The sequence below is a fragment of the Periplaneta americana genome, chromosome 15 (assembly GCF_040183065.1).
Source record: "Periplaneta americana isolate PAMFEO1 chromosome 15, P.americana_PAMFEO1_priV1, whole genome shotgun sequence".
Classification (NCBI taxonomy): Eukaryota; Metazoa; Arthropoda; class Insecta; order Blattodea; family Blattidae; genus Periplaneta; species Periplaneta americana.
In genome coordinates, this window is record NC_091131.1 from 74720032 (window position 1) to 74746529 (window position 26498).

Consider the following 26498-nt stretch of genomic DNA (forward strand, 5'->3'; position numbering starts at 1 on the left):
ATATGGCTTCAACTTAAATAACTTTATTTTATAAGTCAAGCAAAATCAGACATTGTTACATTTTATATGTTAATCTGACGATGCTGTAAAGGACGAAAACGTTAATCAAATATTTCAATAACATGTTCGCAGTATACTGATATTTGTGCAACGAACAGAAAAGTTTTAGACTGGAAATTAAATGTATATGTGATTAAGTAACTTTGTTGCGAATCTTCCTGATCCTTTATATATATATATATATATCAACATTCTGTGCTAAACATCTGAGATTTTTCGCGGTAAATTTTCGAGTCTAGCAGCAATGTCATCTAAACTTTCTTCATTGAGAACTTTGCAGTGCGGCTAAGGTTTCTTATCAATTAAAAAGCGAGTCTCTCTTAATTTCTTGACTACAGTATATTATTCTAAACACTCAATGGATTTGAAACTGCAAAATCTGGGAATTATTCCTGGAATCTTCTTCTCACTATTGCTACAAACTCTGTTTTCTCACTATTGCTACAGAGCCTGTTTTCACAAAATTATCATAGATATAAAAAAAAAATAGATGTTCTAATATGTATCTGTTACAGGCCATCCGAACTCGACTACTACACCTAGCTAAAATGTAGCGTCAAGAACGAGTGTGTGGTATATGAAAAATAAGTGCAAAATAGCTGTTACCACCTAACCAGACTGGAACATATTGCTTTCATGGTAGAGAATTAACTTAGTCTATAAATAACATATGCTGTTCTTCTGCCCACACACCTGGCCACCTATTACTGCTTTCATGGGGCGGAAATCACAGTGTTTTCGTCTGCTAAACCAGAGAGTGAATTCCCCGTGGGTAGGATATATTTGTAAGACAACATTCATTAACACTAATGATGGAACAATAGATAAGGATTATGATTAGCATAACTGAATTTTGTTGTATGAGAAATCAAAGGTATATTTCGTCTACAGCTCTCTTATTCAGGAACAGATGTCTCTTATAAGCTGTATATCTATGGCATGAAACCCCTGGTCTAGCCATTCAAAGAAAGCCATATTAGGGATTCTTTTACTATCCATAAAAAGCATTGCCTAGGGCTGAATATGAATCTGTAAAACTCTAATCTAATTGTGTAACCACTAGTCAACCTGTAACATACCTAATTTAACATTTACTTTTCTGAAAAATGTTTCGATATGATACACAAATTAATGAGGAAACACTGAAATAGATAATTACTCACCATCAAACTGATACTGGATAATGTTATTGAAGATTTCCAGCAGAAAGAAAACAAGATGATGATTTGTAGGAGATGAGAAGAGGAACCACGGTGTACTGAATGCTTCTAGAAGGTGCAAGAGTTTGGTACTGGCCACCATTGACAACGTCTTTAGGTATGGTGACACTGTTGACAGATTATAGAACAATTAGTTACGTATTCCATAATATAGCAAAGAACTTTCAGAATGCAGGTCTATTGTAAATGTCTAAGAGCTGTTGATAATTAGTATTATAACAATTATTAATCATGTATTTTAATCACAATAACTTTACGAAGTTTGAAATTTTTATTATGGTGTTTCTGTTACAGAGCATTGTGGTTTTCCTAAGATGCTAAGACAAATGTCGGGATGAGCCCTAAAAGAAATGGGCCACGGACCTGCATTCACATCCCCATGACCCCTTAATTATTCTAAATTAATTAATAATTACATCTATCATAAATCAATAAATCAATCAACCTATTATTTAAAAGCCAAATTGGCTAGTCTTTTATATTGAAACAACTCATCCTGCCTAAGGTATTTCCGTGGTTTTCCTAAGGTGTTAAGACAAATGTCAGGATGAGCCCTAAAAGAAATGGGCCACGGACCTACATGCCCTTCCCCATAAAAATCCCCCTTTTTCTTTTCTAACAAACGACTTAATGCCCTAGTTCAGAGTTTATAAAATTACTAAATACATGTGCAAGGTCACTCATGTAGTCGCAATGTGAAAGGACAGGGAACCTTCCAAATTGCAGATTCAGAATTCACGGCGTCTCTCCTGGCGGTCTTCACCTGCCTTGTCATCAAACAACAGACGACAGAGTCTTCTCGACTCCTCCTGCACCGTGAATTGACACAGTTCATTTCAATGTGCAGATTTACACCAGCCATCTCCTCCTCGTCCCGTCCTGTGATCATTTTGATCACATTTCCTTCCCTCTCGCGTATGTGGTACCTAAGAGGTTACGTCCATTTTCGGTTTTCCCTTCAAAATTTTCTAGAGCTCCTTCAGTGGAGCAGAGTAACCCGGAGTGAGACTAGTGGCCAACAGGCTTGGAGCTCACATATTTAGTTTCGTACAGCCCCCAACCCCTGCAAGGACGCGTTTGCGTACCTTTTAAATTTGTTCTCCCAATTCTCCTCTTTCAATTTCTCGATACAGAGCATTTTTGAGCATTTTAATCATATGCTGAAATATGAAGAATGCAATGTTTTAAAACTACTTATTGTAACATTTTAGCCTTTGCGTATTCCATGGTTTTTTTTTACTTGGTTATTTAAAGGCACTATATCAACTACGAGGTTATTTAGCGTCGATGAAATTGATGATAGCAAGATGAGGCCGAGGATTTGCCATAGATTATTTACATTTTCCTCAAGGTTGGGGAAAACCTCGGAAAAACCCAACCAGATAATCAGCCCAAGCGAGAATCTAAACCGTAGCCAAGCACAACTCCGGACTGGCAGGCACACACTTTAGCCAAGTGAGCTACATTGGTAGCTTCCACCACGTTCTAAAGATGTTAAGTTCCATGACACAGAATACCCAAAAGTCTACTCCTGAACTATGAGTACCAGTACTTACTACTTCAAGGTCATGTTAGTTATCACTGATCATGAATAACAGTTGAACACTGCAATGTTCATCCAGTTATTATAGACTCAGGAGAAAATGCACTTTTTCAAGTCATAAACAAGTTCCAAACATTGTATTTTTTTATGTGAAACTTCTTTAGGCAGTGTGCAAGTTAAATGCTGTAGAACAAAATTCTGTAATGGATGTTTTATGAAGGCTTTGCATGTTGTTGCTATGATATTATGTATGCTATATGTAATGCATCAATTAGTGAGAATGGGGCTTGCACTGGGCAGTGCGTCTTCTATGCATCTGTAGTGACGTTCTACAGTAGAAACTAGTGAGTGAAATTAAATTGCTGTAAAGCTTTCTGCTAGAAAGCCGAAATGAAAGGCTGAATAAACGAGAGTCTCGCGTGAAAGAAAATATTCAAATGAACTGCCAAAAAACTCAGCCGAAAACATAAAAAAAGAGTTGACTCGAATGAATGCAAGAACACAGGGCAAGAAAAAAATTTCCTATCGTCTCTTCTGCAGTACAGTTACAAAGTGTAAACGATTTCGTGAAAGTTCCTACACCACCAACAATCAATGAACAATCAATGAATGCAATGCCTGGTCCAACTGGTGTCAGTGATTTAAAATTAAATCATACTTCATCATGTAAAGATTTTAAATAAAAAAAAAAGTGTTCATCATATATTTGAAATGCAATTTCTAACAATCATTTCGGTTCTGTGTGCTTCATTTTTAAATTCTGAAGAGTAACGAGTATATAAATATTAAATTTAATCATAATTTATTGTCTCTCACTGCACGGACATTTAAAACGATTACTACACATACACAACTTAAGAAGTTTCATTTCTCTCATATGTAGAAGGTACACATTTATTTTACAGTAGAACCTCTGTTATCCGTGGTAATGAAGGGGGTGGGCTGAACGGTTAATCGAAAAAATCGGATAATCTGTACTATAAAACGTTTTCGTAAATTTAGTGAATATTACTTACACTCTCATAATCTCCTCTATGGTCTTGTATTGAACACGCTAAGTAGTGGATCAGAAGTTCACTGCTTTAAGTCTGGTTATTAACAATGGGTTTTTAAGGTACAAGGAAAGTCCTCGTAATGGCTGTCTGTGGGAAGGGCTGTCTCATTTGTAGATTTACGTACTTTATACACTTTCCCTTGATCTTTTATTAAATTACACACAGTTGTGATTCCAGACTCGTATTCTGAGATGAGCCACGGTTTCTTGTTCCCGAAACCACTCTATTTTCACTTTTTTATACTTAGCACAAAACGATTTATTTTGATACTCGTGGAAGACTTTTTATATAGAAGTTATACAGTACAACTCGAACAGTACACCATACTGTGTAAGGGCAAAATCTTGTAATAACACTCTTTAGAGAAAATATATTACGTGCTAATATAATGTGCAGAACTTCATATATTTCTGTAGCAGAAAAAGCAAGAGGAAAACAGTTGGATAATCTGCCAATTGGTTAACAGGGCGATGGATAATCGGGGTTCCACTGTATTATTATTTTATATGTATTTCAACATGTGGTTAAAACATCTGAAAGTTACACCAAAACTTAATCAATTTATGTTTCAATTTTGTCTGATATTTAGACAGGCTATATGACAGAATATAACTTTTACTCAATCCTGCAGGGGAGAAAAAAGGAAACAGAAGATGGGAGAGAAAGAAGAAGATGATCATCATCATCATCATCATCATCATCATCATCATCATCATACTTACTTACTTATTGGCATTTAAGGAACCCGGAGGTTCATTGCCGCCCTCACATAAGCCCGCCATTGATCCCTATTCTGAACAAGATTAATCCAGTCTCTATCATCATATCCCACCTCCCTCAAATCCATTTTAATATTATCTTCCCATCTACGTCTCGGCCTCCCCAAAGATCTTTTTCCCGCCGGCCTCCCAACTAACACTCTATATGCATTTCTGGATTCGCCCAGACGTGCTACATGCCCTGCCCATCTCAAGCATCTGGATTTAATGTTCCTATTTATGTCAGGTGAAGAATACAATGTGTGCAGCTCTGCGTTGTGTAACTTTCTCCATTCTCCTGTAACTTCATCCCTCTTAGTCCCAAATATTTTCCTAAGAACCTTATTCTCAAACACCCTTAATCTCTGTTCCTCTCTCAAGGTGAGAGTCCAAGCTTCACACACAATAATAATAATAATAATAATAATAATAATAATAATAATAATAATAATAATAATAATAATAATAATAATAATGGAGTAAGGAAATAAGATTTATTTAAATTTATCGAAACTTACCATTTACGAGAATAGTGAGAAGGCAATCAAACAATGGTTGCAATCTTTGGTGACCTGTTGTGATGATTTTATGAAAAACTGTGATTAGTAGATCTGCATGTGTTCCTGAAAGAAGAAGAAAAAAATATAAACAAATTCACAATCTAAATAAATTAAATACAACAGAGAGTAACGTGAATTCATTTCGAATTTCGCAGCAGCATGTCAGTTTGGTGTTTTATAATGTATAATGTATAATCTTTAAAAGTCTACATTTTGTAACAATACTTTTCTGCTGAAGATGAAATATCAGAATTGGTTCTTACTATGTGCAACCAATGCTATGAGTGATGTAATTTGACTGGTATGGTGTCATAACACTTACACAGAAAAATCTGTTTAATGAGCAAACACATCAAGCTACCACTTCTACCGGTGGACAATTTTTCTAGTGAACGAATGTAGTACCCGTAAGATTTCTTTACCCCACTTATAGGCCTAAGTTCACTTCCGGTTGAATAGACAAAGTTATTATAAAGTGGTGTCTCAATAAAAAGGTCCAGAAAATATTTTTTAAGACTTCCTCGTTCAGAAGTGGGGTCCTTGAACAGTTTTATTCCTTTCTTAGAATTCTACTAGGTCTATCTTTGGCCGGGTTTGAATCCGCTGATCTAAGGTCTAACAGCAAGCACCCATTTAGAAGTTGTAATATCTGAAAATGTCACATTTCAAATATCATATGCTCACCTGTAAAAACTGGAATGTCCATTGGAATCGTAGCTGTGTAAGGTTTGTTGAGACGTACACCGAAATTTCTTTCCCCACTCAGGAGGAGAAGGATAAACACACCAATGTGCATGAGACCAACTCGAGCTGAAAAAGGATAAGTGTATAATGTAATATTCCTAGCACTATAGTTCCAATTAACAATTTTACAACGAAACCTGATTACAAGGTACATTATACAAAGAAAATACAATTCAAAGAATTTTTAATCTACAGCATATGTAATAGGATTAACTGGAGTTCGAACTTAGGTAAAAAAAAAAAAAACGCTCTTAATTCTGTCTGATTTGATAACATAGAAACAATACAATTCATTAGGTGCTGTGCAGAATTGATTGGCAGTTTCTGAAATATCATGTGCAATTGTTCGTTTATTTTTTTAAACCAAGATAACAGAGAGGGTTAGAATTGAATGGGTTACATCAGCTGCTTGTCTATGCGGATGACGTGAATATGTTAGGACAAAATCCACAAACAATTAGAGAAAACACGCGAATTTCACTTGAAGCAAGTAAAGAGATAGGTTTGGAAGTAAATCCCGAAAAGACAAAGTATATGATCATGTCTCGTGATCAGAATATTATTACGAAATGGAAATATAAAAATTGGAAATTTATCCTTCCACGAGGCGGAAAAATTCAAATATCTTGGAGCAACAGTAATAATATAAATGACACCCGCGAGGAAATTAAACGCAGAATAAATATAGGAAATGCGTGTTATTATTCGGTTGAGAAGCTGGAGGGACAATATTAGAGAGAACTGATTGTGGAAGAATCCTTAAGAAGATCCTATGGTATCATTCTAAAGGGAAGAGATCTGTTGGACGTCCAGTTAAAAGATGTCATGAGACTGTAACAGACCAATTAGTCTGATATTTGATGGAAGATGAAGATGATGACAATTACACACACACGCACATAATTACACTCCTACAGAGGTTTCAGTAAGATCAGTTGAATTGATAGTTTCACCTTGTTACTTAAAAAACATATGCTAATTCTACATATTTGATGTCAATCGCATTTTCAGTCTGATAGAAAAATAAAACAACAGCCATTTTACTTACACTGATCTGCACGGGAATCATTAAGGTGATACAGAATTGGAACCAAAATCTCCAGCACGTCAGTACTCTTCAGCACATAATACAAGAATTTCTGAAAATGTAAAAAGAAACTCGTTCATTTAATTATGCTACATAAAGACATTGTAATCAGTTCATATAGCTTACAAAATGTCCTAGAATTACACATGTTGTTAATTAGTTAACTATCTGAAGACAGGTTTGAACCTCATAAGTGACACCAATAAGGCATTACTTATGAGGCAACTAAGCCAGGAGATAATGGGGTAGGCTGGCCCATTCCCTTCCTACTCCATTGCATACATCGCTGATTAGTTACATATTACACTAATCAGACTTCAGATGTATACAAAGAATAAAATTATTGTTCTTCCTCCGACACATATCATCAAGTGAGATAATGATAGAAGCTACACATGAAAAACTTTTTATGTAATTAATGAAAATATTAAAATAAAAGATTTATAGTGAATAGTTGTCAACTTCCTTTCATACCTCTCCCTAGTGAAGTAGGTACTTGAATAAATGTACAGTCTTAGAAAAAAGTTTTGTCGCACATATACTTTATAAGTCGCAGAAAGGAGGCATTGGACATGACGAGATATACAATGAAACAAAACTAATTTTATTACCTCAACTAGTCGTTTTCTTGTGAACCAGGTTGCTCGTCCTCTGATCATGTGCACTGCCTCCTTTCTGGGATTTATAAAGTATCTATTCAAGAAAACTTTTTTCTAAGACTGTACATTAATGGAAAAGGAAGGAAATAAGATACGCGACAATTATGAAGATTGTACTTTTTGACTCAGTAATCCTGTGTATGCCACAGAAACATTTCTATACATATTTTCTATATATATATATATATATATATATATTTCTATATATATAAATATTTCTCCCCTGTATTTGTCTAAATGTTGTTTGGGTTCATGCAAGATTCACACAGGGAAATATTAAGCATTGAGGTCCGAGGATAAAATCAAGTCCTAGCAGCAACGTATTTGTATGTCACAAAAAGACATATTCCCTATGAAGCCTTTACAGTTCTGTCTTCTCGTTACAAAGACAGGGCTTCAAATATCTCTATGTAAAACTCACACATGTAAACACAGAGCACATGATTCCTAAGGTCAGACTTAAGGTACGGTCACACGTCGCTACTTTTGCAGCGCTACTTTTATACTGCAGCTGCAAAAGTTGCGTGTCGTGTTCACACGTAAGCCAAAAGTAGTGCGCTGCATGCTACTTTTCGTGCTGCGCAACCTGAGTGCAACAAAAGTTGCAACTGGAGGTTGCGAGTCTGTTCACACACAAGGCGCTACTTTTGCAGCCGCAGTCATGCTGCAGGTTCCCATCTCAGTGTTGACTTCTCAATATACATTTTGTGGTTATGTTCGCATTATTAAGAAACTCATGCGAAAGTTTACTTATCTATTATTTGTTTTTCTGTCGTATCTAGTATTCAGAAATTGACATTATTTTTACTATAAAGCTTTTAAAAACGCCTATATACTTAAATGATAACCAACAGTATATTCACGTAATCAATGTTGGCAACCCTCCTGTTTGGAACTACGCTAAGGAAAATTTAAAAAATGAATTATATCATCAGCAATTATGCTCAGACTGTGTTGTGTATTTAATAACTATTACAAATAATTTATTTTCATCACATTTAACATTAAAATATATCCAAACAATAAAAGTATCATTGGCACATTTGGGTGGTAACACTGGTTGCAACCGCAGCAAAAGTTTCAACAAAACCGATATCAAAAATGCTGCGGCTACAACCCTGAGAACCCTGTTCACACGTCGCTACTTTTAAGTTGCGTGCAGCATGGAAAAGTAGCGGGCAGCAGGTTCGGCAGCCGCTACTTTTCGGGTTGCACCGTTGTTCATACGTCGCAGTACAAGAGTTGCGCAGTTTCTTGTACTGCAGCGCTGCAAAAGTAGCGATGTGTGATCGTACCTTTAGTCTCTAAACAGCGACTAATTTCCATGCCAAAGGGTATACATGAGTGATAACTTGATAACACAACAATTAAACTTTCACTAATTAATTTTATAACTGCTTTACTGTGTTAATATTATGGTAAATTACCTGACTGACTAGTTTCAAAGTAGTATTTTTCATTGTCTGAAGCTTAGTGAAGGTCCCGTGCTATCTTCTGGTTCCCTGTTGTATTGGGGTGTGTTCATGATTGTGTCAAAAAGGGTGTGGGTTTTGAAATTCAGTTGAGTGTTTACGATGTGCTGCGGATCTGATTTTGTATGTCTGTAAATTTCATATTGTTCTAGAGGTCAAGTTTCTGGTTTTTTGGCTGGATGTGTATTGTATTGTATTTACTAACACATTGGTGTCTATGTTGCTGTAGTTGTGATTGGAGTTTGTGATGTGTTCTGCGTAGGTTGAAATGTTGTGTGGTTTGGTTATGACTGTGACATGTTCCTTGTAACGTGTTTGAAATGATCTTTAAGTCTAACTAATGTAGAAGTCGATGCAACTACTGCATGATAGTTTGTATACACCTGTGAAGCTGTATTTATTTTTGTGTCTTGTCTGTGTGTTAAGATGTTTTTGTAGTGTGTTCTGTGTGCAATGCTGTATTTTAGTTTCTTGATGCAATCTTGTATGTGTTCCTGTTTTCTTATGTTAGTGTGATGTATTTGTGTTGCGTTTTCTGTTTGCATTTAGTCTTTCTTATGATGTCTATTATGTTGGGTTTGTATCTATTTTCCCGTGCTATGTATTTGATGGTGTGTATTTTTTACTTATAGTCTTGTTGGTTCATAGGAATGTTGATGAGTCTGTGTATCATAGATCGAAATGCTGCATGTTTGTGTTGTGTGGGGTGATTGGAGATGTTGTATATGTGTTACCATAGTATTTTGGGTTTCCTGTATATTTTGAACATATGTTTGTTGTCTGTTTTTGTTATTGTGATGTCTAAGAAATTGATGGATTTGTTGTTTTCTATTTCTAGTGTGTAGTGTAGTTTTGGATGTATTTTGTTTATGTGTTTGTGTAGGTTTTCAATCTGTCTTTTGTTTCTTTGTATAGTATTAGTATGTAGTCTACGTATCTGTGCCAGTAAATGATGATGTCTGCGTGATTGCTATTGTCCTTGTTTAGAATGTGTGTCCGTCCTATATTGTGTATGAAAATTTCGGCTAGGATGCTGGAGATGGGTGATCCCGTGGGTAGGCCTTCAGTTTGGGTGTAGTATTTGTTGTTGTATGTGAAGTAATTTTGCTTGGTGATAGTGTCTGTAATTTGGAGGATTTCTTTGATGTGTTCTTGTGGTATGTTGTTACTGTTGAGCATTTGTTCCAGTATTTGTAGTGTTTCATTTATTGGTATGTTAGGTTATGTCGAAAGTTGCTAGTGTTGCACTGTATGGGATGTGTATGTTCTTCATTTTGTTTACTAGATCTATATTATTCTTTACTGTTGTGGAGTTTAGTGTTACGCTGTTTCATATGATTATATAAGTGTTAAATTCTTTACTTAATTTTAGTAAAATGTTAAAATATATTTATGTTACCTTGTTGTAGTCACACATTTTCCAAAAGAAGACCAACAGCTCCTGATGAAACTGCACTTTCTTTGTGGAATTCGGCAAGTAGGTTTGCACTAGAGGATTGTTCAGCAGTTTGGTAAAACCTCGCAAGACAAAGTGAAAATCTTCATCTCTGTGAATTCGCGATAAGTAGTTGATGAATAAATTGTCTGGTACAGAAGCCTGCAAAGAAAGTTTCATTATTAAAAAATAAAGCAACATAATTCTTCAATCAAACATACTGATATGTTCTTTCAAAGATTTAAAAACATACATTACCAAAAATTAAGATAGTTTTCTCACATTACCTTCCATTTTACCATGGCTCTTACTGTTTTATTCAGTGCCATTTTCTGAAAATATTTTATTTTAAGTATAAAGAAATTTGTACCATTTTTGCCCAGCATCTTTAAATATCACAATTGTTTATGAAGTAAAACTTGATGCATTTTATTGTGCACATTCTTGACAGACTAACTTGTGAATAATGAATATAATTTATATAGCACTGGACGAAAAAACGGCTAGATAAATAAACAGATGAACCACCAGATAATCATATGGGCAGATTGATGAAAAAACTCCTCCTTCTGTGTGTGTGTGTGTGTCATGAACCATTGTTTCAGTTTAATGATTTATGCTACCGTGTATTTCTGCCAAAATCTCAAAATTCTTTATATTATCACTAGTTTCATATGAGAAAGTGAAACTATATTGTGAACCTATAAACTTAGCGAGTAAAGGAAATTATGTAGAAAAGGTGTTATTACAACTCGTCAAGATATATTAATATCAACAACCAGCATATAAAACAGGAACAAAAAAATATATAAAACTATAGAAAAAAAAATCCACGCTGCACAGAAAAAAAGCATATGCACATGAGCACGCATGCACACACACTGACTGTCAAAACGTATTCCATGTGTGAATAAAAAATTATAAAATATAGGGCTTTTACATTAATTCCTTACTGCATATGAAGAAATCAAACACACTGTATATGTGTGAATACTCTGCACATATTTTTTTCTAGAATTTAGCAAAGAAAAACTGGAGTGCACACATTATTTGAAATAAGGTTGGTACCGCTTAGTCTCAAACATTTTTTAAATTTTCTCTCCTAAAATTAGGATGCGCGAAGTATTCACATACAAACGATATATATACACCCAGAATTAGGTACCGGTACTCACCTCCTCGCCTTCTGGAGCACAGCCACTTGTGTCATGGTCCAATGTGACAATAAGAATCTGCAAAGCAGTATCTACCAATGGTTCCATGGAGTCAGAAAATAGCAGATGGTTATATGGTACTCCCAGTCCAACAGGATCATATGCACATACTGTGTTCAGTAGTGATGTGAACATTGGTAAAGCATGCCTATTCTCTGCACAAGTGAAGTACTGGATCCACCGATTAGGTGCAACATGAATATCTGTTAAGAGACAATATTGTTAAAAAGTCTCCTAAAAAGAAACTCTTTCTGTAATGTAATATCTTGAGAAGTAAGAAAGGACATTTTCATAAACCCATAAAAATTTTAGAATGACCTTCATTAGGCCTACATACAGCAACACCACAGAATAAGATACATTCCTTGACATGATGAGTATCCTGTTATCACAAAGTTGTTATATTACCAACTTTAATGTCTTCAACCATGATTATCGGAAGAAAAGTAAAGAAGGTAAACATCCGAATTGGAAATGAAGCAGTAGAGTAAGTGGACAGCTTCAAATACTTGGAATGTACTATAAGTAGTAACATGAGCTGGTGCCAGAAGTCAAAAGGAGAATAGCAATGGCAAAGGAAGCTTTAAATAGAAAAAAGAGCTTCTTCTGCAGACCATTGGAAAAAGAACTGAGAATGAGAATAGTGAAGTGTTTTGTGTGGAGTGTGGCACTATACGGAGCAGAAACATGGACATTATAACGAAGTGAAGAAAAACGACTAGAAGCATTTGAAATGTGGGTATGGAGAAGAATGGAGTGTATGAAATGGACAGACAGAATAAGTAATTTTAGAAATTTTTTGTGCTGTGTCTACATTAATATTTTATAGTATTTGTTTTTGTATACTTATCCGGCTCCAGTAATGAACCATCATAATACAGAAAAAGCAAAATTTTGACGTTATTATATATAATGCAAGAAGTGAGAAAACTTACCAACAGGAGGCTGGTACATTGTTTCACTGAAGCAAGTGAGCAGAAGCTTGAGAAGCTCAGTTCTGTTGGAATCATGGGTGGGGTAACGAGGTGGCGAGTGTGCAAAACCCACACCAGCCTCCCAAATATATTCGCAACTATCAATAGCCTGAAGATCTTCTGCCTTATCCTAGAAATAAATCCTACATTAATATTAATACAAATAAACAAGGAGCGAATTAATGAAGGAACAAAAACGAATTAATAAATGAACGAAAAAAAGAATGAGTAAATAAATTATTGAATCCATTACTTACCGGCCCAGACTTTCTATTAGCAGCAACAGTGAAATCAGGGCAGAATAGCAAATCCTGGAATAAAAAAATACTGTATTTATTTTCACATGAAACAAATATTTCATATAATAATAACAATAACAACAATAACGACAATAATAATAATAATAATAATAATAATAATAATAATAATAATAATAATAATGGCTTTATTTAACCTGGCAGAGTTAAGGCCATAAGGCCTTCTCTTACACTCAACCAGGATTAAAACTTGCTTACATAGTTGAACATACAACTGGATTGGATTTAAGTAATTACATACCGATACAATTTAGGTACATAATGAGATCAAAAGAGGTAGTTACATAAAAATTTACCTCATAAAATAAAAATAAACATAGTGGAATACATATTAATGTTGTTAGAATCAAATACGAATCACACAAAGACAGAAGCCGATAATTCAATAAAAAATGTACACAGTAAAAATAAAAATAAACACAATGGAATACATATTAGTATTAGATTACAAGTAAGTAGGATTTACATAATTAAACCAGAAACCGACAATTGAATAAAATGTACACAATAAAAAAATTAGACTAATAATAAAAAAATTATAAAAAACAACACAGTGGGATACATACTGACACAGTGGGATACATATACAGGATGTTTCAGAAATAAGTACAGATTTTTAGGGATGATTGGCTACTTCTAGACAATCATTTTAAGTAAAGGAACATAGGGTCCCCAACACGTAATTTCAGCACAATGCCACGCCAAACTGCCGACTATCAACATGGAGATTAGGCAGCCAGTAGAGCACTTAAGAGAGTGTTTACACTGGTATGCCACTTTTCGAAGATGTGAAGTTTATCAGCTGACGGCTCATTTCATGTTGTGTTGTTTGTCTCGACAAATGTGTCCTGGAGTTGTCCTTTTCTTGATCATGACATATATAGTGGCCACTTGTTTAGTAGAACACATTTAATCGTAAGTGAACCATAGTAATGGTGGTATCCTTGGAAGACAATATAACATTGTACTTTCTCACTCCTTTATAAAGCTGATGATAATGACAATAATAAGGGTGGTAATGATTATTATAACTGTGGTGGTGGTGGTGGTGATGGTGATGGTGATGATGATGATGATGATGATGATGATGATGAAGAAGATGAAGAAAAAGTGGTGATGGTGGTGGTGGTGGTGGTGGTGGTGGTGGTGGTGGTGGTGGTGGTGGTGGCGGCAGAAGAGATGAAAGTGAAGATATATGAAGAAATGTTGCAACAATGATAGAAGAAAATGAAAATATGCTGTAAAAATACACATACTGCACACTCTATAACACATATTTTCTCTACCACAAACTCTATTTGATCTCGACAAAATTTGAATGTGTATCCCAAATATTAGAAGTATAAATGGTGTTCGAGGAAAGCAAGGAATGTCCATTTTTTGCGATTTTATGGTATATAGCGCATTATACAGGTGGCAACTGGGATTACAGTGTAAATTTAAAAGTGTAAATGTCCATGTAAGGTAGCGTTAAACATTGGTACATTGGTTAAACACCAGGAATGTTCAGGTATTAAAACTTGTTTTTCTTGATAATTATGTTTTGTAAAATTCTCTGTTTTTTCCCAACACCCTTCAAATGCTCTCACCCACATCACAAATGAATGAAGTTTTCTATGCAACACTCACTACTACTGCTGAGTGTATGCAAACATGTTCCAGATAATAAGAAAACTTAACATATGGGCAAAATATCATAAATTCAGCAGTAATACTGCAGCTTGTTCTAATGTTAAACTAAAAGGCCAGTTTTTTTATGGCAATACTTATTTCAGTACGTAAAATCAACCACAGGGTAGCTCAGACGGCTGAGGCGCTTCCTTCCCGACCCGTTTGGACTGATTACCTGGCTAAGTTTTTTCTGAGGCTTTCCTCAACCATAAGGCGAATGTCAGGTAATACATGGTGAATCCTCAGCTTCATCTCGCCAAATACCATCTCACTATCACCAATTCCATCAGCGCTAAATAATAATAGTTGATACAGCATCGTTAAATAACCAACTTAAGGAAAAATGTATTGAAAATCAAATAAATATGAAAATTGAATTTCCTTTGCATGTATTACCTCAAATGCAAGTAAACATGGGACTATATAGGTGTACTACATAAAAGCGGGGAATACATCAAGATAATAAAGACAACCTATCTTTTAATTTTCTTCTGACATGACATTTACTGATATGCACTGTATCAGTTTATCATTCATACACTGGAAGAATACCTTTAACTTGCTAAATCAATAATCACCACATAACTATTTGATCACGTGGAATTGTTATCTCAGATACAAAGTTAATAGCGGACTGATACATAAGAAATACCAAATAAATTTTCATGGGAAAAGAAGAAGAATAGCAGCAGCTGACTTCTTCTTCGAAGAAAGAAAAAATGAAGCAAGAGAATACCTCAATTTAAAAAGTTAGTCTGCTAGATATTATTAAAAACTACTATAAAGGAAAAAAAAAGTATTTCTTTCAGTTAGTTATTTAACGACTGGCCAAGGATTTGCCATTTGGTTATCTGACATTTGCTTTACAGTTGGGGAAAACTTTGAGAAAAATCCCATCCCGTAATCAGCCACATTCTATTGAACCACACCCTAGCGCAGCTCTGAATCAGCAGGAAAACGCGCCTACCACCTGAGCTATGCAAATACTAAGAGAAATGTATTTATTTATATACTTATTTATTTATTAACATATTTATTTACTTACTTTTAATTAATGGTCGAAATTGACAACAAAATCACATCATTGTTCTCTAACTTTTGTAACTTTTATTGAGATTTAGTACAAGCAATATTACACAACGTTTGTGGTATCTTTTAATGGAGAGAAGATTGAGTTTTGCTCTGAACTTCGATTGTTTTACCATGGGAGAAAAAAAAGATACGAAAGTGACTGCACACCATCCGGCTACTTTACACAACTGAAAGAATATTTAATATACTCTGCTAAAAGATACAGCACACCCAGAAGTAATTATGAAATTAAAAATTATTATTATAAAATTCCGTCTAACTGCACTAAATATGTAAACCTTTGAATGTTAAGCCAACTATTGTAACAATTCAAATAACAATGCATAGGAAATTCATGAAATTAAATAACATACAGTGTTTTCTGCCAAATGACAGGTCTTTCAATGCAAATCCAGCATTCTCCAAACATTCCTATTTTCTGCCTTTCTCTTAGTCTCCGCATATGATCAATATATCTTAATGTCGTCTATCATCTGATATCTTCTTCTGCTCCGAACTCTTCTCCCCTTCACCATTCCTTCCAGTGCATCCTTCAGTAAGCAGTTTCTTCTCATTCAGTGACCCAACCAATTCCTTTTCTTTTAAAGTGAAAAGACTCGTCATCAAAATAAATAAGTAAATAAATACATTACATGGAAGAACTGTTAAAATATGAACTGTTTACATGATGACAATACAATAAAGTAACTTACACAGATAGCGTTGATGAGAGATTGAGCCAAAGGCATGGACTGTTCTTCTTCATCATCTTGAGTCTGTCCTGGTAAACTAGACCAGAAAAATCCTCTCCAGTCTGGATCTTCAAAGATGTACGGCAATACTCGTGTCAGCAACCGCACACAGTTCAGAACTAAACAACCAATATAAATATAAAAAAACATTATTACTCAGCATAACATCATCAATATTAAGGATAACTTAAAGTTTTTATGAAGGTGTTATTTTAATAATGGTATACCTTCATTTACATTGATTTTGAGATACTGAATCTTAAAGTTAAATGTGTACAGAAAATTCAGGATGTGAAATTTTAAAATAATAATAGCTCATGCCTTCTTGTCAGAGATTAAGCTTCATTTTTACTCTTGGGGTTTATGAATATTGTGTGGAACATGTCTAAAAAAGGGGGGGGACAATGGAGGTATATCAGTATTCAGATAAAAAATTTCAACCTATGATTGATAAATCCAAGGCCTTTGGAGATGTACTAGAATAATGCTTTTATGGAATGCCATTTACCTTCATATATTTGATAATTTGAATCAAGATTTTGATCATTAATATCATCAAAATCTTTTTAGAATCACTCATTTTGGCTTAGCATGGAACAAAGTTGAGTTATACCACTATTAAAATAATTTTCTTGTAGGGTTATATAAGATGCCTGCATTGTGGTGCACTCTGTTGGCACAGAAGGAAGTTCGAGTTGTACCACTTTCATAATAAAAGAATGGACATTCGTGAACCAGAAAGTGTAGTTAACTCCAATTTAACAAAAAGTAAAGTTGTACCACTATTAAAATAACCCCTTCATATAAAGTTTGTTTCTGCAGCAGTTTCAAAAGACTTGCAACCATCATGAGCATAAGCACATCGATTTCTACTGTTCGTAAAGTCAATGTGTGCATGGTCATGACTGTTGCAAACCATTGGAAACGTCTGTAGAAATAAACCTATATTCACTTTTTTAGTTATACTCCTAATGTACGAGAAATAAAATTATCGTAGTTATAAGGGGCAAATGATAAGAATAGACAATTAACTTACATCACATAGCACATTGACTATGATCCAACAGCAATGAAGTTCACTTACACTACCGGTCAAAAGTTTTCGATCACTTACCACAACTATGATGTGTGGTTAAAACAGGGATTTCATTTTGAATATTCTATCATATCATAATGCTAGAGAGAGAAAATATTTATTTTGTTGGTCCATTTAGTTTTTCTGATGTGTTTGTACATTGAAATAAAATATATAGTTGTTTTCATAGCTGATCGAAAACTTTTGACCGGTAGTGTACAAGGGGAATTTTCCACATTAGGTCCAAACTTGCTTCAACATTGTACACAAATTAAATACTGTAAAGATAAAGTGACCTATGAAAATGCAACTGTCACTACAAACTGAAAGATACAAAAAAATTGGTACAGTATAAAATATAGTGACAAAATTCCATTCCACTTGTACTTCTGTACCAGTAGCCATCACTTAGCAAATACATATAACAGGGGCATATTTTGCGGACTACCGGGGCTACCGGCGGTAGTCCAAGGAAATTACAAAAGAAAAAGTTTATAATATAACATAATGTAATAATTTTGTATTACCTTATTGGTTTTACCACAGTAATTAAAATTAAAGTAACTGTTAGATTTATATGAGCTCTCTGCTCTCGAAAAGAAACAAGTTGTCAAGGCGGCATCACTGGAGAAACCGCTGCTGCGAAGGGTAGCCTGTGACCGTTCCGCTCACGTCACACAACTGCCCGTCTCCCACTCCCTTCAGTTTCTATCGTGCAATGTAGGCGGGTGAGTTGCCGCTCTCGTGATCGGTTTCTTGGAAGGCGCGAAGCAACAAAATCTTAGTATGCTAGCTCATTAATGTGATTGTGTTCTTGCAGTGCAATATTTTAAATTTGTGATTTGTTCGAGTGTCTAAGAGTTATATTAATTGTGAATTATAAAGTTTTTAATTTCCCAATTAAGTGATATTGTGAAAAATATGGCAGAACAAGTTTCTGGAGAGGTTTGTGTTGAAAATGACTGTGTAATAGAAGGTTTATTTAAAGTGCCTTTTAACCGTCGTACATACAACGAGAAAGTTGAAATTGTGAAAATGGAAAGACCAACTCCTGAGTTAAATTTGTCCATGGACGTAAAAGAAAAACAGCGTGAGTACACACGCCATTTCACTTCAACATCATATGGTAAGTGGAATTGGTTGTGTGGTAGTTCTAAACTGTCTAAACTATTTTGCTGGCCATGTTTGTTATTTAGCCGCGAAACTAATGTGTGGTCAAAAGAGGGTTTTCTAATATGAACTCCCTTCGAACGGCAGTCCTAAAACACGACAAATCAAAAGCTCATATTTATAGTAGCATGAACTTTGAAAACTTTGGGAAGACAAGAATTGATTTACAGCTAGATAAGCAAAAAGCTCTACACATCAACCAACACAATGCTCTTGTGAAAAAAAAATCGGGAGATTTTACTGCGTCTTATTAATGCAGTCTGCTTTCTAGGAAAACAAGAATTGGCTTTTCGGGGTCATAATGAGAGTGTGGAATCAGACAATAGAGGAAATTATATTGAATATTTAAGTTCCTTAAGTGAATTTGACCATTTACTGGCCAATCATCTTGAGAGTTCAACAGTATTCCGTGATACTTCTCCCGCAATTCAGAATGACTTAATATTTGCTATAAGTGGGGTTATGATAAAGAACATAAAATCTGAAATAGAAGAAGCACCTTTTGTGGCCATTGTTGTTGATGAAACAAGTGACTGCTCTAATCAGAGTCAATTGTCCACTGTTTTAAGATATGTCGACAGTACTGCCAATGTTCAAGAACGATTTATAGGATTCACAAATGTCAGTTCGGGCAAAACTGCTGCTGCTTTGTTTCAGCATGTGGAAGGTGTTATAGCAGAATACAATGCCGGCAATAAGTTAATTGCACAGACATACGATGGTGCTTCAGTTATGGCGGGAAATATTAATGGCTTAAAAACAAAAGTTCAAGAAAAGTATCCTCAAGCACTATTTGTCCATTGTTACAGCCATGTTCTCAATTTAGTTTTGCAACAAACTACTTTATCCATTCCAGAATGCCGCATTTTTTTCAAAACACTGTCGGGTTTAGCTGCATTTTTCTCATCATCTCCTAAAAGATCAGAAAAACTCAAGGAATTTATGAAAAAGAAACTCCCAAAAGTAGCACCAGCTAGATGGAATTTTACATCTCGGCTTTTAAATACAGTAAAGGAATACAGAGAACAACTGACTGCTTTCTTTGAAAATATCATTTGTAATGACTCTGAAGAAAACAGGGATGATGATGTAATTGTGCAGGCTCAAGGATATTTGTATTTTTTTCACACAGTTTCAGAATATATTTCTTCTTGAAGTCTATGCTAGTGTGTTCGCACATACAGATGTGCTCTACAATATTCTTCAGACAAAAAGTCTAGACATAGCATACTGCTTGCAAGAGGTATCAAAGTTAAAAAATACTATATCCGAGTTCAGACATAGTGGGTTTCCGTCCATATGGAGTAATATGGAAAATGAAAATTCTTCAGACAATACAATGGAACACCATTAAAGCGAAGAAAAGGAGATGATGAATTGAAATACAGGCAGCTGTACTACAGCATACTAGATCGTATGCACATGGAAATTACTGACAGATTTTCTGATTATGGAAAGCTTCAGTTCACACATCTTCTAGATTCTCAAAAATTTTCTGCTTATAGAGAAAACTTCCCGAATGAGGCACTAAACAAATTATTTCAGTCCTATAACAGTCACTTTGATCAAGTACGTTTGAAAAATGAATTAAGTGTAATATATTCAGCAGAAGTCTTTGATTTTTCGAACAAACCTATCCATGAAATATTATCTGCCATATATGAAAACCAGCTGAACCGAGTTATTCCTGAAGTCCTTAAATTGGCAACATTAATTGTGACAATACCAGCTACGTCAGCATCAGTAGAAAGAACATTTTCTTTGTTGAAGAGAATAAAATCCTACTGTAGATCAACTCACACACAAGAACGTTTATCCGGCTTGGCACTGATGTCCATTGAAAAGTCATTTCTACAGAAACTTCGCAAGTGGCCCAACTGTAATTTCAATGACGAAGTCATCAAAGTATTTTCGTCCCAATCAAGACGTCTGGAATTCACATATAAATAGGTAAGGAATTTTATTATAGGGTTTTTAAAATATATTTTGTGTAATAATAGGGTCAGTGGTAGCCCAGACCCTTAAACCAGTATACACCACTGACATATAAGCCTTACACTAAAGTAGAAACTGAGTGATATAACTGATGTGAAAATTTAATTTTTTTAGTCTGTTATTTAACCACATTGTATCTACTATTAGGTTGTGTAGCGTTAATGGAATTGGTGATATCAAGATGGTATTTGGCGAGATGAGACCAAGAATTCGCCGTTTGAATACCTGACAATTGGAGAAAACCTCGAGAAAAAATCTAACCGCAGGAAACCAGCTTATGTGTGAATTAAGCACAGCTCTGGATCAATAGGAAAATGTGTCTACTGCCTCAGCTACATCTGTGGCTGAAAATTTAACTAGGCTATATTAGTGTCTATTAAGAATTATGTGTTGTATTGTTGAGCATTTGTTACGAATTCGCACCCTCTGGGCCAATTGAAATTCAGTTTGATAAAGAGGGTCGAAGATAAAATAGTTCTATATATTTGCAGAGAAGTGATGGATTACAAAGACCAGTGTCAAGCACAGATGTCCCAACAGTTCGATGAAGCTACTCAACTGCAAGTCTTAAGCAGTTTTTGGAAGTACTTTCTTGAGTCTTACAGTTTGTTTTGGCAGCTATTACTTTTTGTACTCAACTTTCTTTTCACAGAATCTACTTGTGTACGACTTTTAAAGGAAGTTTTCGGGATGATTGTGAAAGCTCCTCTAACCTTCTCCATTGTACTTTGCACAGATACATTGTACAGTTGATTAATTGTAAAGGAACCTAACAACGAACAATTTACTGTCTACTCCTATAACCTCATTGTTAAAATCTAGTCCATCTGTTTAGTACCGAAAAAAATGCTTCACTTTGGGTTTTAAATACTTCATCAGTTCACATTCAGTTCAACCAACATTAGTAAACCAATATCCATTAAAACATTAGTCAGTTGCCAGTATCTGAAAATCGTTTAACCTAATTCATATTTCTGATTAAATTATATAAAATAATCGTCGTCGTCGTCATCGTCGTCGTCATCGTCATCGTCATCGTCATCAAATGGGTCCAATGATTTTTTCCAGTTTCAACTTCAATTTGATTTCTAGAAGCCCATAACTATAACTACCTACTGGAGTACAGACTGCAAGGACTCGTGGTGTTATGTTTTCCGAGATCCTGAATATGTGTTCAAACTACGGTAATCAAATAACACTGAATAACAAACTTTTACTTTTTGTCTTGCTCCGAAATAAAAATAGGCGACTATTATTACTAATATGTGTGCCCTAAATCTGAATTTAAAATCCAAATTGCCCCATCACGTACCATTTTCCGTGGAAAGTGAATTGAATTTTTAAAATGAAAAACCTTCCTTTTTCATTTTTCACTACTACTGATAAAATTACAACAGACTAGGGATTCAAAATGCCTCATAATACTTGAAAAATGTGTACTGGATAAAAAAAAACGATGTTACACTGTAAACACAAAAAACACAACAAGAATAAAAATATTTCATGTGTATAATGAGAAATATTTCGGAATTTGAACTGGCCATTTAAAATGATTTTCTGGATGACTTCAGTTTAGAAATAGACGCGAGACTGTCTTTTATATGGGACCAACAACAGTCTGCAAGCATGCTGGATGATGATCTTCCTTTATATCGCTTTTCAATTTCAGATATTTCTTGATGAAATCTTTCCCCATGCTCGTCACTTACTGCTCCAAGGTTAGGAGGAAAGAAATCCAAATGATAATGTAAAAAGTGTATTTTGAGAGACATATTACACCCCATTTTCTCATATGCACTTAACATGGTTTCCACAAATTCGATGTAGTTGTCTGGCCTATAATTTCCAAGGAAATTTGAGCAAACAACTTTGAAAGCGTGGCATGCCATTTTTTTCTAGTAACGAAAAGTTTTTCCTCAAACAAAGAGTCAGCCATAACTTTGCGCATTTGTGGACCGATGTAAATCCCCTCTTTTAATTTTCCTTCACTCAAAACGGTAAACTTTTCTTTTAAATACTGAAAACTACACCCTTGTTTGTTCATTGTGTAGATCTCACATTGAACTGTTATCAAAGTTATTGAATAGAAAGGATCAATATCTGTTCATTAATTAGAAGTACAAAAGAACATGCCAACAACCATAAGAAACCGGAAATAGGTCATAAGCTCATAAAATGCCTTAGCTTCTGTTTTGGTTTACAACCCTCAACCCGTGCCAGATGTATCCTGGGAGAGTGCTTTTCAAAAAGTGAAGTAATAGTATATCTTAAAAACTTTACATGATACGAAGAAAAGAGATGCATTTTCGGATTCAGCGCACACCAAACCATAAGGGACATACTGTTTTAAGTCGGAGCAAAATTCTTGTTGTTCAGTGTAATCTCTCAATAGTACCAAATAATAAAGATTTCAGTTGACTCCGACCTCTATCTGGCGCTTTCCAGCAAATACTTACAAAAAATCGACTACTTCAATCCTTCGAACATGTATGTTTTACAGGAGAGTAAAAAAAAATTGCAAAAATTGTAGACATTATAACGTTATTCTACTAAACAGTAATTTCAAATATCTACAAAGGTGTCAACTGTTAATTTAGGAAAAAACAAAGTTTCCTAACGCATGCAGGAGAACAGACATAATGTCCACACTTGTGGAGTAACGGTCAGCGCGTCTGGCTGCGAAACCAGGTGGCCCGGGTTCGAATCCCGGTCGGGGCAAGTTACCTGATTGAGGTTTTTTCCGGGGTTTTCCCTCAACCCAATACGAGCAAATGCTGGGTAACTTTCGGTGCTGGACCCCGGACTCATTTCACCGGCATTATCACCTTCATATCATTCAGATGCTAAATAACCTAGATGTTGATACAGCGTCGTAAAATAACCAAACAAAAAATAAATAAATAAAAAAAAATAAAACAGACATAATGGACTTGTATCTTTAACTCACATTCAACAGAAATGTTGATTACAACATTGTTCGGGTGAATGATTCAAATTTGTATCTCTCACTACATGACTACAAATCAGTCTGTATGTTATAATCTAGCTATCCACTAAAGAATGGCGAAAAAGTCCAGAACTCCTTGTTAAACTTACTGATAAAACAATAACAGTATTTCAAAGTAGGCTGACGCAATATTCTCCTAGATAAGACACACAGTTTTCACAATACTTTGTTAACAATAATACCAGTAATATTTCGCCTAACAGTAAAATTATCATTTTTCTACTAGATTAAATACTAAGTAAAATTATATATTTCTAAATTTATCAATTATTACAATAAACTTACCCGTCTGCTGCTCATGATGGGTTCTACAACTATTATCAACTGCCTTTACTAGTTTTTCAACTGCCTTATAGCATAAAGTTGCCAAGTTTGAAGGAGCTTCTTCTCGAAGAGCTCGAATTTCTGGTGCTGGTACCAAGGTGAATACATCTTGAACATTTGTTACATTTTCAGCCCAGAACTGATCCCAAAAACTGTCGTCACCTGCATCAATAGGCTACAACAAAGAGAAATAAATATGTCATATTAACGAAAATGTAGGTAATTGAGTAATTATGCAACATTTAAAAGCAATAAATAAAACTCGTATTAAATGTCGTAAGACAATAAAAAATGGCCCTATGTCATTGCAAAGAACATTCACAACTTTTCACTAAAGGGAAAAAGACTTAACTAAATGTACAATGTAGACAGAGTATAATGATGAGTGATGACTTTTTTTTAACTTTCCATAGCATAATTTTAAAAAAAGAGTTGCCAACATTGTTTACAAAGTAGGCCTAATGCTATTAGTTATTACAAAATTAATTGAAAATCAATTGTGTGTAAACAGGCTCGCAACTTTCTGTTGCAACTTTTGACCTGTATGTGAACACGATGCGCAACTTTTGTAGTTGCAGCAGAAAAGTTGTGCAACAATCATAAAAAGATGTGACTGTACCTTTAAGGTACTGAGTGTGCAATAAATTTAAAATACAATATCATTTCATTTAATTTAATTCAATTCATCATCATCATCATCATCATCATCATCATCATCATCATCACCACCACCACCACCACCACCATCACGGTCTGTTCCCCACTGAAAACATGTGGCAAATCATTCTTTCAATGTAGTCCTAGCCTTCTTATACTTACGAGGTCATTCATTCATTTTGTGTTCTGCCCAAGGGCAGGTATTTCACTGCAAACCCAGCTTTCTCCAGTCTTTCCTATTTTCTGCCTTTCTCTTTGTTTCCTCATATGATCCATATATCTTAATGTCGTCTATCATCTGATATCTTCTTCTATCCCGAACTCTTCTCCTGTTCACCATTCCTTCCAGTGCATCTTTCAGTAGGCAGTTTCTTCTCAGCCAGTAACCCAATCAATTCCTTTTTCTCTTCATGATCAGCTTCAGTATCATTCTTCGTTCACCCACTCTTTCCAAAACAGCTTCATTTCTTATTCTCTCTGTCCATTTCACATGCTCCATTCTTCTCCATATCCACATTTCAAATGCTTCTAGGCGCTTCTCTTCATCTTGTCGTTATGTCCATGTTTCTGCTGCATACAGTGGCACACTCCACACACAAAGCACTTCACTAGTCTCTTCCTTAGTTCTTTTTCCATAGAATATATTCCTTTTTCTATTAAAAGCTTCCTTGGCCAGTGCTATCCTCCTTTTGACTTCCTGGCAGCAGCTCATGTTACTGCCTATAGTACACCCCAAGTATTTGAAGCTGTGAAGCTGTCCACTTGTTCTACTGCCTCAATTAGAATTATCTTCTGTATTTTTCTTCCTATGACCATGCTCTTCGTCTTATTTGCATTTATCTTCATTCCATACTGATCACAGCTGACATTTAGCTCCAGCAGCATATCCTTTAATATAATTTCCTCTTCTGCTAACAACGTCATATCATCAGCAAATCTTATGCACTTTATTCTTCTTCCTCCTACTATCACTTCTCACATGTTCTGAAAAAATTATTTACTAAATCCTCCAAGTAGATGTTGAACATGGTAGGTGATAAAGGACATCCTTGACATACTCCTCTCCCAATTTCACTTCCTTCTGACATTTCTTCTCCTATCCTGACTTTGACTCGTTGTTTCATATAATGATTACTGAACAGTCTTCCCTCTTTCCAATCCACACCAATTTTCTTTAGGATCCCCATCAGGTCAAAAGCCTTTTCTAAGTCCACAAATACTACATACACTTCTTTATTCTTCTCTAGGTATCTTTTGTCGATCTATACAAAGTATGACCATTAAATTCCGGAACTCTACTGTGGGCGAACAGATCACGTGATTGACATGCCGTGCAATAGTGACGACTTTGAAGAGACTCAACACAAAGTTTCAAAGCACTATCTTTATTGAGACCTGTGTTACACAAGGTTTTGTTAGCACGTGCATCCGCGAATTTGCGAAATCGGGATGAACTCGAAACTGGAGCAGAGAGCCAACATCAAATTCCGCATAAAACTCGGGAAATCAGCAACCGAAACCCATAGAATGTTGAAGAAGGCTTCTGAGAATGAAGCAGTGAGTCGGGCAAGGTGTTTTGAATGGTATTCGCATTTCAGAATGACAGAACATTGCTGGGATGACGACAGGCCAGGTCATGTAACACTGCCGAAAATGTCGAAAAAATTCGATGCATCAT

At 35.1% G+C, this 26498-nt stretch overlaps 1 protein-coding gene across 3 annotated transcripts in view; it reads right to left on the bottom strand.

Moving 5' to 3' along the window:
* The window catches only part of LOC138715139 (protein HID1), a 51258-nt gene that overhangs the window by 18593 nt on the left and 6167 nt on the right, over positions 1–26498 (bottom strand). For all 3 annotated transcript variants that reach the window (XR_011336165.1, XM_069847684.1, XM_069847683.1), the window contains exons 2-11: positions 24125–24338; positions 16554–16711; positions 13039–13092; positions 12743–12911; positions 11769–12010; positions 10558–10755; positions 6989–7079; positions 5881–6006; positions 5155–5259; positions 1224–1388 (exon numbers count right to left, since the gene is read on the bottom strand). Coding sequence is in view for 2 of the 3 variants with exons in the window: in XM_069847684.1 (XP_069703785.1) it covers positions 1224–1388; positions 5155–5259; positions 5881–6006; positions 6989–7079; positions 10558–10755; positions 11769–12010; positions 12743–12911; positions 13039–13092; positions 16554–16711; positions 24125–24338 (1522 nt within the window). In the remaining variant the exon portion in view is untranslated. The remainder of the gene's footprint in view (positions 1–1223; positions 1389–5154; positions 5260–5880; positions 6007–6988; positions 7080–10557; positions 10756–11768; positions 12011–12742; positions 12912–13038; positions 13093–16553; positions 16712–24124; positions 24339–26498) is intronic.